At 43.8% G+C, this 15,829-nt stretch overlaps 1 protein-coding gene across 3 annotated transcripts in view; it reads right to left on the bottom strand.

Moving 5' to 3' along the window:
* The window catches only part of parga (poly (ADP-ribose) glycohydrolase a), a 74,451-nt gene that overhangs the window by 23,456 nt on the left and 35,166 nt on the right, over positions 1–15,829 (bottom strand). For all 3 annotated transcript variants that reach the window (XM_079512978.1, XM_079512977.1, XM_079512976.1), the window contains 4 exons: positions 13,354–13,433; positions 12,116–12,176; positions 9,512–9,587; positions 712–859 (listed from right to left, as the gene is read on the bottom strand). In XM_079512978.1, coding sequence (XP_079369104.1) covers positions 712–859; positions 9,512–9,587; positions 12,116–12,176; positions 13,354–13,433 — 365 coding nt within the window. The remainder of the gene's footprint in view (positions 1–711; positions 860–9,511; positions 9,588–12,115; positions 12,177–13,353; positions 13,434–15,829) is intronic.

Consider the following 15,829-nt stretch of genomic DNA (forward strand, 5'->3'; position numbering starts at 1 on the left):
TGGTGATATACTTCGTCATATCCACGTAGTAATCTACAATATCCTTTAGGTTTACAATATCCTTCACTTTAAACAACACTGGTTGGACGGAGGTCATTGTGCTACAAAGGCCCATCTGATTGGAATAATCTTCCTCTATCTCTTGGATCCATTTCGACTTCCCGACATTCACATCTTGACTCCCCTTGTTTATGCTTCTAAACTGACAAGTACCAGCAATGACATAATGTGCACTGATGTATTTGCAGTGTGCCCTTCTTTCCCTCTGTCGTTTTGACGTGGTGGCTGGTGGAGTGGGTCGACGAGGGTGAGCAAGCCATCTGTGAATAATATACAGTATGTATCTATATATGTTCTGTATCTATCTGTGTACTGCACATGATGTTTCTATAGTATCTTGTTCATGTTTTTCATGGGTCCCCTTGAAAATGAGATGCTGCATCTCAAAAGACTATCCCTTCCAAAATAAAGTGACAACCCGTCGCAGCTGTAGATTTTCTATTTTCAGAGCGCAAACCAAACATAAAATGACTTGATGATTAAACTGTCAGTTCTGTTCTACTGGATCTCTTGTCCACTAGTGTGTGTGTGTGTGTGTGTGTGTGTGTGTCCCACCTATCATTTTAGCCTCGTTTTTATTTGTTGTCTTAGTCGTCATAGCTTAGTTATTATTTAGAATTTTTAGTGTGTGTGCGCGCGTGCGTGCGTTACCTGTGATGATGAGGCACTCGTTGGACTCCAAGGCTTCGGTGAAGAGGCGAGAGATGATTAGCTCAGTGTTGATGAGGAAGCGGATCTCCTCCTGCACCAGACCCAGTCCCGTCACTCCTCCACCTACCAGACGGTTAGCAAAGTCCACCTGGAGGACGCACACACACATACGCGCGCACACACACACACACACACACACACACACACACACACACACACACACACACACACACACACACACACACACACACACACACACACACACACACACACACACACACACACACACACACACACACACACACACACACACACACACACACACACACACACACACACACACACACACACACACACACACACGTTTGTATTACTGTACTAGTGAGGCTGAGGACAACATCGAAATCTTAGGACAGCATTGACAAATCATAGAATAATTGCTGGGAAAAACTGCAGTGGAAATGCAAGATCTAAAAAGCTCTTTCAGGGGGCGCCCGCTGGCCTAGTGGTCCAGGCGTATGCCACATACTGTAGGCTCTGGCCTGACAGCGCGTTGCGTGTTCGAGTCCCGTTCATGACGACCTTTGCTGCGTGTCTCTCCCCTTCTCCCTCTTTCCTGTCTGTCTTCACTGTAACTATCAATAAAGGCACAAATATCTTTAAAAAAAAGGGAAAACAACTCTTTCAGATCGGTTATTTTCCGGTGCGCAACACCGGCATGTAACTAAGTACTGTATGAATCAGGCCTGCCTCCAATCCTAACCATATAAACCTAACATATTAGATGCCTAATCTTAATCCCAACCGGAGGTTTATCCTAATTGTAACCATAAAAGAACCATTTTGCCTTGTGAGGACCAAGAAAATGTTTTTCACTATGTCAAATTCTCTCATTCTTGTGCACACACACACACACCCACACCCACACACCCCCACACACACACACACACTATTAGGTGACATTTCATAAAAATTACTTTTCAGACTTTCCGTTAAGGGCAGAAAAACCTGCCAACTGCCAGCCTTGTCGCCTTGGCAGAAACCAGCCAACCAGACGAACAGGAAATAACGAGAGAGAAAGAACACTTTCACTACAGTTCCGTGTCCATTGTTAATTTCTTCCCGTTGACAGCTCTCTCCCGAGGCAAAAAACTAAAGAAACATCCCGTGACAGTTCAGTGGGATGCAATGCCAATGCCCACCGTAGTCAGTGTATATACTGGAGATGTACCCATACAAACTGCCCACCGTAGTCAGTGTATATACTGGAGATGTACCCACACAAACTGCCCACCGTAGTCAGTGTATATACTGGAGATGTACCCATACAAACTGCCCACCGTAGTCAGTGTATATACTGGAGATGTACCCATACAAACTATTTCCTTCCCGATTCCGATTCCCATAGATGCGTATCGGTCAGATACAGAGTATCAAACAGTGTATAATTTAAAAAATATATATATAAACTAGGACAGTGGTTCTCAAAATGGGGTCCACGGTCTCTCTGGGTATAAATGGTAAATGGGGCATTTATATAGAGCCTTTATCCAAGGCGCTTTACATAGATTGTGCATTACATTCACCCATTCACACACACACATTAATACACTGCTGACGGTGGAAACCAAGGCAAGGCACCAACCAGCACATCAGGAGCAATTAGGAGTTCAGTGTCTTGCTCAAGGACACTTCGACACTAACTCTGGGGAGAGCCCCGGGTTTGAACTGGGAACCTTGCGGTTCCCATCCGGCCACTCTACGGCTGTGCCATTTGTAAATCACTGGTAGCTAAAACGAGCCCGTGGAAGTCTGTGGAACGAGCTATGCATAAAAACAAATTTCACCCACCTATTTACTTGTACACTGTGATGTGACGATAATAGATGATTCTGATCAGTGTATTTGACAGTTATTTGGGGGCCCATTTCTATATATCCTCCTCACGGCCCACAGGTTAAGAACCGCTTGTATATAAATAAGGTCAAGTGGTTAACAACACACTTGTGCCCTTTTGCCCTGTTCAATTGAACCGAGGAGAATGTTCAGCAGCAGGTTTGGACACTGCTGTAACCTCCCCTGATTTAAACAAACTACTCTATTAACGAGCCCTAATTAGCTGCCACCCACGGTGGCCGTTTAACACAGATGGATGTCCAAAAGGATCACAAAGCTTCCTGTCTCTGCACACAATCAAATCAGAGTGCTGTTGCAGCAAAACAACACTGAAATATACCGTAAAAGATACAGAGAAAATGTGTCCGCATCGGTCCTGATATCTGAATAGACAACAACAGAGGGTGCAACAGTCAATTGGACTGTTTTTTTTATCCAAGATAAGGGTTCCTAAACTTTTGAGGCCACGACCCCCCAAAATAACCATACCATTGAACCCACCACCCTGACAAGCACTTGGAAATGTAAGAAGTTGAGGCATTACATTTAGTTTGAGGCATTGCGAGCTTGAAGATCGTCTATTTTCACGATGTCTGCCTATAATATTTGATAATTGTCTCTATACCAGCCGAAGGCATGGGGAGAGTATGTTTTGCACTCCGTCAATGTGTGTGTGTGTGTGTGTGTGTGTGTGTGTCCATCCATCCGTCTGTGTACAGCTAATCTCCGGCACCGTTAACCCGGTCGATGCCAAACTTTGCACACACACTCCCTGGATGCCAACGATGAACCTCTGCCCCAGATTTTCCAGAACGGCCTGTTATAGCACCACCATGAGGCAGCTTTTCACATTTTTACCTATAACTGCACCGATCTGCATGAAACGTTGCATGCGTTGCTGTGCTCAAGACGGATTTGTCCAATATTTCATATTCCATCCAAATTGGCTAACATTGGCTTCTAAAGTTTGCAGGATTGGCCCCGTTTTGAACAAAAAGACTCAAATCATGAACGCAGCATGCAATTTATGTGAAAATGTTCACAAACCTTCCTACTAGGTTGAGGAATAAATCCCACCCTTTTCACATTGGCCCGTTATAGCGCCAACAGAACACATTTTTGGAACAAAATGTCTCAAATCAAAGGCATCCTACGCCATCAAAGGCGTAGGAAGAAATGGCACCCTTTTCACATTGGCCTATTATAGCGCCACCAGGAGGCCACAATAACCTGACCTGGCCTGGTGGAGACCTGTGCCCCGAGGGGCACTTTTTCTGGTTTTGTATTAAAAGGCCTATAATGTGCAGACAGATACCCTGTATATACTTATATGTTGGTTTGTTTACTGTTGACCGAGAAAACAATGTTGCACATAAAGCTAATCTGGGGAATCTGGGGAAACCACTGCTCTATGGGATAACACCAAGCTCATGTCTGATTTAAGCCCGGTTTCCACGGTTTCCACTTTATACCGAATATAGTCGATCTACACAATGAGTCGCATCTGCAATACGCTGTTGGCTTGTAGATCTGCCACATTCATTCCGCCAACCCCATCGTACAACGAAGCCATAAATCATGGCCATTACTCCAAGCAGAGGAAGAAGAAGGCCATTTACGTATCTAGACGCTACTGCCGGAGACACTGGACTCCAAGACAGTGGAAGATCTGGCTAAATCACTGGGAGATAAACGAAAGTTTATCGCGCCGATTGTCTTTTATCTGGTCTGCCGTGACGTCAACGGATGATGATGATAATAATAATTTTTAAATCTAATCTGCTTTTTTTTGTCAGTCTGTCAGTAATGGATCTCGGTGCACAGGGGTGTAGTGGAAAATCCTAATATATTCTTTCAGAGCGAATGTTTTTAACTCAAATCTTTGCTTCTGGGGGGGTCCCTGGAACAACATATTTTCAGATGGGGGACGGCGGCCAATTACATATACTTTTGGGGGTCCTTGACATGAAAATGTTTGAGAACGACTGACATAGAAACATGTTTTATTTTTGTGAAGACTGTCAAGATTTAGAAGCCATTTGTAGAATCGTCTTCAGGTCTAAATGGGTTAAGCAGTTTCACTGAAGGCAACTGCCCTGTACTGTACAGAGAAGGTGTGTGCGTTCCCCCACCAAACATTTATGTTTACCAACAAAAACCATCACACTCAGGCCTGAATGTGAAGCCCGGCCAGTGGAGTCAGTGCCACACAGAGAGCACACATTGACATGTAATGGCGGCCCTGTTGCATATGAATGGAGCGGTGCTACTGCTGCTAACGAGACAGCAGACAATGGAATGACTTCAGGAAGCGAAACACACACACACACACACACACACACACACACACACACACACACACACACACACACACACACACACACACACACACACACACACACACACACACACACACACACACACACACACACACACACACACACACACACACACACACACACACACACACACACACTCCTAAACGGGGCCGTCAAACTGCCAGCCACCCAGACGGATTGACCCCGCAGGATGGCCCTCCTTCTCCTCGTCACATATTCCTCCATGAATAACTAAATATCTGTCTATTCGGCCTATCTACGTGTGTATCATTTATGACTATCATCCATCAATCCATCCGTCCGTCCATCTATCTGTAATTCTGTATCCATCCATCTGTCTTTCTTTGAAAAGACCGGTCACCGGTGTGCATCTGTATGTGGGTTAAAACCTTGACAAATTACTTTTTATTGTGATGAATAGGAACTTAAGCGTATTGATCCGAGGCACAACACACTCCCTCCTGTTACCGAAATGAGCAATAAACGCACATGGCCCACCCATTCTGTCCACTTAACATGGCAGCCCACCAGCTGCCATGTTAAGTGGCACCTCCTGACCACTTTGATGTGCGTGCACCTCCTGACCACTTTACATGATCAAACATTGACATCAAAAAGGTTGAGAATCACGGCTATAGCCCCACCTATTTCTATTGTTTGTCTTGTTTCGATGAATTGAATACACCGGGCCCCAATGGAAACGAGCCATAGTGCAATCTTGGGTTATCGTTTTAGCATCCTTTTTGTATGGAACTGTACCTCTGTGCTTTTTTTGTGCAAACTGAAATTTTTAATTGATTCAATCAACCAATGTCATCTCCATTCATTTGTGCACATGTGTTTGTGGTCAAACAGATCTGCCAAAGTTACCGTCTAAGTGTCCAGGAGCAAGACACTGAACCTAACCTAACAGTAGGTTTTAACAGCGGGCGACAGCCAGACAAATTTTCCGGAAGTGCATTATTTGTCTATGGAACCTGGCGACTACCGGCGATAGCAGGCGAACAGGTGATGGTCGAAAAGTGGACGGAGGAACGTCGCCCAAAAAGATACAAATAATTCATCTTTTCGGGCCATAACGGGCGATGTGTCGGCCGATGCTCGCCCGCTGTTAAAACTCACTGTAAATGCTCCCGATGAGCAGGTTGGTGACTTGCAATAGTTTCCTGTGTGAATTTGAATGTATGTGTGTGTGAATGGGTAAAAAGGGCACAGTGTGAAGCACTTTGTATAAAAGGTGCTATATAAATACACCATTTAAAAGGCAGATCACACCCTGTGTCTGTCAGGCTGTCAGTGTCATCTTCCAACCTCAGCTCTCATAGGTCAAATACACTCTCATCTGTGCTCGTCTGACCTCTCCGACTAGTAAGCTTGTGTGAATATTGTTTTATTTTTTGTATACTTCTGGCCCCTATCTGCATCACTCAAGAGTGTTTGTTTTCCCTTCCGGCTGACAGCTGATGCGTCTCATACTGGGGGGGATAGGATCAGCTCAGAGGGGGGTCTCGGGTGGAAGTCAGGACACCGGAGGTGAGGAAGAGAGGGGGGGGGGGGGGGGGGTGAAGAAGAGGAGAGAGATGAGGGGCCGTCTCCCGGGGGCAATCCGTCGGGGTGGGAGCAGCACCGGGCTGGCAGTTTGACGGCACCGTTTAGGAGACGGGACTTTCTGTCATTCTGTCAGGGGGGGGGGGGGGGTTATGATTGGAGGGGGGGTGGGGGTCGGGGGTTAGGGGGTGAAGGACTTTAAAGGAAGTGACGAGATGAGCGATTTGGCTAATAGACACGGCAGATGCTGCAGATGAGTGGTTTCCATCCCATCCCCCCCATCCCTGTCTGCATCCTCACGGGCCTCGGCTGCCGTGGGCCAGTAAGCACAGACCCCCACCTCACCCTCACCCATCCTGACAGCCCGCTTGACACTCCTATCCACGCTCCAAAAACTAAAAACAAAAAAAAAAGGCGAGCGGCGATATCACATCAAAACATTTTTTTGACATCAGCAACAAAACAAAAGAAAAAAGAGTGAGTCAACCTCCCCCTATCGTATTGATCTGTGCACCGTTTCAGCCAGAGACTTTCTCGAGGCAGGTTAAAAAATATGTACATGTGACGAAGGGAAAGGAACAACAAATACCGTTAAGTCACAAGCAGTACTATAGGCTTGTACTAGGCAGTCTTGTATTGGCACCATTTTGTGTCAATGGATCCATGCGCCAACAGGGCTGTATGACTCCAAACTCCGCTTTTTATCTGATACATCACTTTGCCCGTATAATGATGTAATCCTTAAAGGAGAATTCCATGCTAGAAGGCTTTCTTACCTTTATTTGTAGTTGTTACGTCCCCACCAAAGAGGTCCAGGTGTTATTTTGTGCAAAGACGCATTATTGGCCATTTCCCCTACCATAAGCCCTCAATGAATTGAATTGCATTGAATTGAATGGGGCGTTGTGCTAATTTGCTTATTTCCATCGCTCAAAAATCTTTTTTTTTGTATATCCTCTCTTCATAATGTAAATAATATCTCAAGTGTCACACTTAACTACTTATTTCGATGGAAATAAGCGAATTAACACAAAAACCCAACTCCCATTGAGGGCTTATATTAGGGGAAATAGCCAATAATGCAATTTTGCACAAAATAACACCTGGACCTCTTTGGTGGGGACGTAACAACTACAAACTAGAAAAAGTGCCCTTCTGGGCACAGGTCTCCACCAGGAGGATAGGAGTGTGTGTGATGTTTGGCAAAATGTTTAGGTAATATAATCATGTTTTGTGTGTGTGTGTGTGTGTGTGTGTGTGTGTGTGAGACGCAGCTTGGCCTGTTGTAGCGCCACCATGAGGCTGATTTGAAAACTGTCAAGTGGCATTTCTTCCTCAGCCTAGTGGGAATATGCATGCACAGTTTCACCGCGATCGGACGCTGTGTTGAGTAGTTGTGGCGATTTGTACAAAACGGGTACAAAGCGGGCTACTCCAGAATAGTTTAGAAGCCAATCTTAGGCAATGAAGGTGGATTATGAGAAATCAAACAAATGACTATGGAGAGCATGTGTACCGATTTGCGTGAAATTTGGATAAAATCTGAAGGAGTAATATTAGAAAATGTGTTTTACATATGTCGGCCTCCTGGTGGCGCTATAAAGAGCAGATGTGAAAAATTCCAGGCAAAGGTTTTTCCTTGGCCTCTAGGGAGTGTGCATACAAAGTTTTAGACAGATCTGTGCAGTTGGAGGTAAAAACACTTTTAGGCCAGTTATAGCGCCACCATGAGGCTGAATTGAAAATGTTCACATGGCATTTCTTCCTCGGTGGGAATGTGCGTGCACAAATTCACGGAAATCACACGATGTGTTCATGATTTGCAGCATTTTGTTTGAAACTGAGCACTCCTGCGAACTTTGGAAGCCAATCTTAGCCAATCAGTCTGAGAAATCTGAAAGAAGTTTACTTTTATGTCCCAATGGGGTCAAGGCGATTCGAGACCATCCTGGGAGAATTCCATTCGGTCGACATTGGGTCACATTGTTCTCCAGTCAGATGTGCGGGGGACAGGACATAATGGGCACATGTGCAGAGATTCCACGCATTTATAGACACTAGAGAGGTGCCCGTGGGGCCTCTATGGCGGTGAGAAGGAGACGTAGTACGGACACTGTTTTGTAGCTCCCACAGGAATTTTGTGGCTTTCGCCTTTATTTTATATATTTTTTTATGGAGGGACAAACAGTAGGCTGACAGGAAATGGGGAGAGAGATGGGGGGAAGACATGCAGTAAAGGCCGTTGGAATCGGGAGTCGAATACGCGGCACTGCCAGACTGGATTACCAGTCAAGGTGCCTGGACCGCTGAGCCACGGCCCAGGCCTGTCAGGTATCATATTACCTGACGAAGACCCATAAGGGGTCGAAACGTTGTCATCCTTCTAAATAAAATTCCTGTGGGAGCTACAAAACTACATGTCCTTCTCCTGTACGTATCTTTTTGTTCAGCACCTGAAAGTTTTTTAGAGATGTGCGTACTTTCTTTTGGATTCAGCCTCTACGGTGGTGCCCGTTGGGCACTGGCCTACTTGGAATGATGCAAGTTGGAAATGCATGCCCCACCCAGATATTATGTCTGTGTCCCTTTTATGCCCGAGAGTGAGAGGGAGGAAGAGAGAGAGAGGAGAAGGATATCAAATGGAACACAGCCACCCTAAAGACTACTAATCATAACCATTGTATTGTTCCACTTTTTGCTTTGGCAATGAAAACGTATGTTTTCAATTTATTTGAATTTAATTGAATTGAGAGGGAGAGAGAGAGAGAGAGAGAGGAAGAATGAGGGGCAGAGAGGGCCCATTTAACCCACACAGTAACCTGTCCAGTGCCGTCCAGCTACCCAAACATGGAACTCGCTGGCGTGCGCAATAACTTTGTTAACGGCGGTCAAAAAGCTTTCTGCTTCTATATGGTATAAAAAGCGCTGGCTGGCTCTTTACCCTCCAGACAGACAGACAGACAGGTGCAGTGTCAGAGCAAAAATCAATCAATCCTTCCAGAGTGAAGAGGTCCTACCTGCAACATGCCATATCCATCATCCTCGATGGTCCCCTCGCAGGTGATGTGAAGCCTCTTCAGCAACGTCTGGGAACTAGAAAAAATGGGAACAATGGGAATGTTTTAATCATTCCCTCACTAAGGACTGACACAACAGTATGATGGCATGGAGGCATTGGTGTGTAAACTATTGCTGGGTTTACACTGTGACACAGACGGCACTCGGTTTGGTTTACACTGTGACAGACGGCACTCGGTTTGGTTTACACTGTTTTTTTTTAAGATGTTTTTTTATTAAGGATCCCCATTAGCTGGTGCCATAGCAACCAGCTAGTCTTCCTGGGGTCCACATAAGAATAAACATTCCAGTACACATACAATTTCAAATACACATTTGTGAAAAAGTCAGTATTCAACTCACATTAGTTCAGATAAAAACAAATGCTAAGATTACAAGTGAGAGCGGAAAAAAACAAAACAACACACAACACTTCACTGTATCAAATGGAATTTTAGATGCTTTTTAAACTATGCTTTTTAAACTGTGACAGACGGCACTCGGTTTCAGGCTTTGTTCTCAGCATTGCATAACCCATTAACCCATTTAGGCCTGATGTCGAAATAAGAAAAATGTTCGCTCTGAAAGAATATACCTATTCAAAGATTTGTGCCGCATTTTTACGATTTTTTAAAAATAGCAGACCTACAAGTTCATAGCGCGCCACCGAGTGGCGCGCTATGAACTTGTAGGTCTGCTATTTTTCAATAGCTAGAGTATAACAGAATGCTTGAAACACCAAAAGGGGTTAAGATCTGAGGCCGATCCACAGACGCCTTCTTCTAAATCACTAGTTCTCTCACACTCACAAGCTTGTGTGTGTGTGTATCTGCTATTTGTTTTTTTCGATGTTGCACAACAGAACATACCGGTACATAAAATACTAGTTCTTTCCTTATAGGAAAGACGACCCCAAGGTGTTGTGCTGGTGAGGTAAAAGACACCGTTCACATTACTTACAATTAGCGGATTATATTAAAAAGTTAAGTGAGGGGCGCTCTTATTATCATCATACATCATCTCATTGCGGCCAATCACAATTTGCGTCCTCACTTTTGGCTTCAATGTTTGCGTTAACACAATGTTTGTGTTTACACAAACACTCACAACTGGCCATTCATTGTCAATGGCATTCAATGTTTATGTTTGCACAAACACTCAAAACTGGCCATTCATTGTCAATGGCATTCAATGTTTATGTTTGCACAAACACTCAAAACTGGCCATTCATTGTCAATGGCATTCAATGTTTGTATTAGTACAATGTTTGAAACCCTCAAAGCTGGACATAGGAGGGGCTAGGGCCCCTCAAAAACGAACAGCCAACGTAAAAAAAAACATCTAAAATGACACAGATGCTTTCCCGGCCTTAATGCTATAACCGTAATGTCCCTATATAGCTGGTAATTGTGGTGCCCTTGGGCAAAGTCTGGGGATATTAACCCCCTACCCCGAACCCAGGAAAGAAAAAAGGAGGTAGAGAGTACATTGTTGTTTTGAAGATAAGGAGCAGAATGACTAGAGGGTAAAGACTCCTTTCAGTCCCTGCTGCTCCCTGAGGGAAATCGCACTAGCCATGGAAGAGCAAAGACGCCGGCAGACTGGTGTTAGAAAAAATATTCTCTAGAGATGTATCTGTGCCACAATTATTATTTAATGCTCTATTTTATTATTATTCAGTTGTGCCACCAAATACACCGTCTTCACTGTCTAAATCAGTGGTTTCCAAACGTTTTAACCTCGTGACCCAAAAGTGAAATTAGATGTTTGCCCGGGACCCAAAGTAGTGAAAATAGCCGATCTACAAGCTCACAACATGTGGCTTCGCGCCACGTTGTGAGCTTGTAGATCGGCTATTTTCACCACCTCTTATGGCCTATTCATACTCCAGTTTTAAGTGATAACTAAGGTTACTATCGAAAACTACAACACGATGACGTCCCGCCGTGGTGGTAAAGCGACTCACCGCTCACCCAAACACATCTGTTTTTACTAACCACCGTTTCTGTGGTCACCTTATCACCTAAAACTGGACTATGAATAGGCCTTTAAACATTTGTTTTCTAATTTTTTAAGATTTTTTAATTTATTTATTCATGAAATTACTTTTAATTCATGATTTACTTTTGCTTTTTTGGTAATAATTTTTTTTAATATTAATTTAATTTAAAAAAACTAAATGTAGGAAACAAAAAAATAAGGGGACCAATAAAAACATGTCCGCGACCCACAAACGGTCGGCCAGACAAATATCACTGCGTAGATATTAGTCTGGAACTTCGTTGTGGAAGATATATTTCCAAAGGGACGATTACAAACAGATTCCAACAAGCACAGCAAAACAAAGTCTAAACTTTGAACAGTGGGCTCTGATTGGTCACCCACAACTCTGGGGGTTAGCGAAATGTAATTCAAACTGAGGAGTGCCAGACAAATCTCCCCAGGGATTTGTCTGATTTCCAGGCTATGGGAACAGTGGTCTAAAATGATGAAATACCAAGTCCAAAGTCTCAAACCATTGCGTTAATGCCGTGTAATACAGTGACAGAGGGTTCATAATGTACCTTTCCCAGTTGGGTGGATTACTCAGACACTGTCTGGTGAAGGTAACGAGACCCTTGGGCCCTGAGTGAGAAAGAAGGAGAACATGTCACCGTCAATGAGTGAAAACCGCTGCTTCCCAACCTTTTCTCTTTCTTACATCTGACAAAAGCCGAGATCCGCACGCACATGCACACACACGCACGCACACACGAACGCACACCACTTAAGTTCTATAAACTTCTCACATGAAGAATAACAAAAAAAAGAAAAAGAACAAAAAAAAGCAGTACATCCTCCACTATTGAAACCTTTTGAAAAATGTAAAAATTCTATATCACAAGTTCACATTGAGTGGATGAATGGTTGAGATTTTGTGCAACATGTTTAAAATGTTATACTTCCTCCAAACGGACAAGAATGTACAGCGTTTCACAACTTGAAGACTTAAGTTAAGGGATCACGTCACCCATTTTTAACCTTATCTTCACATGATTGAGCCTCGTTAATGCAACATTAGAAGGTGGCATTCCTGCCTAACTCACTCTGTCTCAGAGGAGGGCAAGTGGACAGTTCAAAAACCTGCCTACCAGTGACATCATCGGTAATTTAAACAAGAGGACTTTCATTCATGAAAGAACACTGGCTTCTTTCCAGGAAGAGGAAGGCTGTCGTTCCTACCAGAGCCATAGAGTAAGTCAGAGTTACGACAACTCTGTCAGTTGTCGTAACTCATATACAGTCGTATATATGAGTATACAACAATACAGTTACCACTTGTGGAGTTGCTCTACCAGAGCAACTACACGAGCCTACACGAGTGGTAACTGTATTGTTCCCAGGTGTAACAAATCATTCAGACAGTCTGCCTTCTCAGGTCTCAGGTTTCATGTTTTTATAACTTGATACATTGTTTTTTTTATTGTCCCCGTTAAAAAAACTCTGTTCACCTCATGGGGCCAGTCTCTTCTACATAGACGTCTATTGAAAAGGGACAAACTGGAAGTTTACGGAATACATTGGAGTACATGAACCACGTGACCTGCAGGCTGTTTTCTGCCCCCTCAATGTCGTAACTTTGTCTATACTCTATGGCTCTGGTTCCTACTACCGTGGAATCCATATAGACAATGCCATTGGTCCATAGCGCACCAATGAAACGCAGAGTTGAGTAGACGAAAATGAGCGAGGAGGACCAATTACAGGTAGGGTTGAAAATGGCTGAAGTGCTATTTTAAAGGAGTACATTCATTGTGCTTACTGTTTTGTGCAACTCTCCTGAAGTAGCAGAACAGAGTTTTCAGTTTCTCGATCTTCTTTGGTGAAGAGCCTTCGAATAATCTGAAGAAGAAAGCAACACACAAAATACACGTATTGAGGATACTGGAACATCGGACATAATAATAATAATAATAACTTGGATTTATATAGCGCCTTTCAAGAAACCCAAGGACGCTTTACAAAACAAAAAAAAACAAACAAACAAACTAGTTGCCAAAAGCCAAAGTGAACAAATGTTTCTTTAGTGCAGACTTGAAAGAGTCCAATGTAGGAGTCTGGCGAATCTCCAAGGGGAGAGAGTTCCAGAGGGCAGGGGCTGCCACAAAGAAGGCTCTATCGCCGAGGGTCCGCCTTTTTGCGTGACGGATGGTGAGGAGTTCCATGTCAGAAGACCTCAGGTTCCGCTCAGGGGTGTAGTCCTTGAGGAGGTCTGTCAAATACTGTGGGGCAAGGGCATGGAGGGATTTGTAGGTGAGGAGGAGCAGTTTGTAGTTTATGCGGAACTTAACCGGGAGCCAGTGGAGGTGTTTGAGGGTGGGGGTGATGTGCTGCCAGCGTTTTGTGCGGGTGAGCACTCTGGCAGCCGAGTTTTGCACGTACTGCAATCGACTTCTTGGGGAGGCCGAGCAGAACACGTGACACCCCCGTGACACTCCAAAGAAGCGAACTTCTTTGGAGCCACTATAGAGCGTCACAGTCCCGCCCCCTACCAGGGCCCAGGAAATGATTCTCCGTTCATTTTCCTCATAGACTTTTCAAAAAGTATTTATTTAAAGACCTTTTAAGCCTCGTACAAAGCCAACTCTTGTCGTGACAAATCATGATAACAAAATCTTTTGGGCCGAACAAAGAATTAGAAAGAAGAAAAAAACGGCAGGTTACAACACTTTTTTTGTTGTTTTTCTTCTTTGTAATTATTTGTTTGGTCCAAAATATTGTGTTTATTGCCATGATTTGTCATGACTCGAGTTGGCTTTGTCCGCGGCGTAACCGTCTTTAAATAAATACTTTTTGAAATGTCTATGGGGAAAATGCATTGGGAATCATTTCCTGGGCCTGGCGACGCTCTATAGAGGCAAAATGGTACACAGAGCCTACAAATGGCCTAAATAAAGTAGGCGTGGTTTGCTTCTCCCCCGACCTTCCCACCACCCTCTCCCAGGCTGACAACACGACGTCATGTGGATGAGCATTGAGAGCATTATTAATATATGGCAAATGTCAAGAGTCTAAGACAGTTATGGAAAATTATATTATTAAGCATTGGAACATACATTTTATTTAGCTATTTTCCATTCATTTCACGTTATAATATTCACATATTCTCAGCTTAAATATGTGTCGTGACTCGTCCGTCAAATTGCAGATGGACAGAGAGACTCTTCCAGACTCCTTTCAAATCTCGCGAGAGTTTGTTGCTGGGATAAAGAAAGGTTGATAACAAAGTACATTTTCTCCTGATTTGTCTCGCTAAAAGAAGCCATTTTAGTATGAATATCTTGGAAATATTGTGTGCCTTGTGATGATTGGGTCCAGTATTTAGTTCAGTGACCATGGAGTTAAGGAATGGATCATAAGCTGTGTTCACGTTCACTCTAGTCTAATGTGTCCGCCCACCTCACGCAGATACGGGAAATAAAGCAAAGTTGGACCCTCTTGCTATAGAGCGTCGCAGTCCCGCCCCCCTTCATGACGACGCCAGGCCCAGGAAATAATTCACAATGTATTTTTCGTCGTACAAAGCCAACTCGGCTTGTGACAAATCATGACAACAAACACAATATTTTGGACCAAACAAATAATTACAAAGAAGAAAAACAACAAAAAAAGTGTTGTAACCTGCCGTTTTTTTATTTGTTCGGCCCAAATGTTTTTGTTTTTTTGTCATGATTTGTCACAACTCGAGTTGGCTTTGTACGACGCTTAAAAGGTCTTTAAATAAATATGAGGAAAATGAACAGGGAATTATTTCCTGGGTCCTCGTAGAGGGCGGGACTGCGACTTGGGTACTAGTACCACTGGTGGTACTTGAGACCTCCTCTGGTGGTACACAGAGGAGTCACCCAAAAAAAAAGAGGAAAAAAAGACAAGTGGAATGAAATATTTATATTACTACAGGTAGTTCTTCTGACAAAGCAATTGGTTGAAATAGACTATCCAGCCGTGCTGAAATGAGCATGACAGCATGCGTATACTCCAGTATAAAAAGGTTGTGAACCAATGCTCTGGAATATGGCATGTGAGTGAAGGCGAGCATTGACACAGGCAGTTGGATGTCTCTTCTCTTTCAAGTCCATCCACTCTCCCTGTACAATGGCACCGCCCCGGGCTCTGTGCTTCAGCCGTGGAACATTAACAAAAGCACGAGTGAGGGAAAGAAAGTAGTGGAGAGTGAGTGAGTGAGTGAGTGTGAGAGAGAGAGAGAGAGAGAGGATTATTTGTATCCTTTTTTTTCA

This window comes from Electrona antarctica (genome assembly GCF_951216825.1).
Source record: "Electrona antarctica genome assembly, chromosome: 10".
NCBI classification, from domain to species: Eukaryota; Metazoa; Chordata; class Actinopteri; order Myctophiformes; family Myctophidae; genus Electrona; species Electrona antarctica.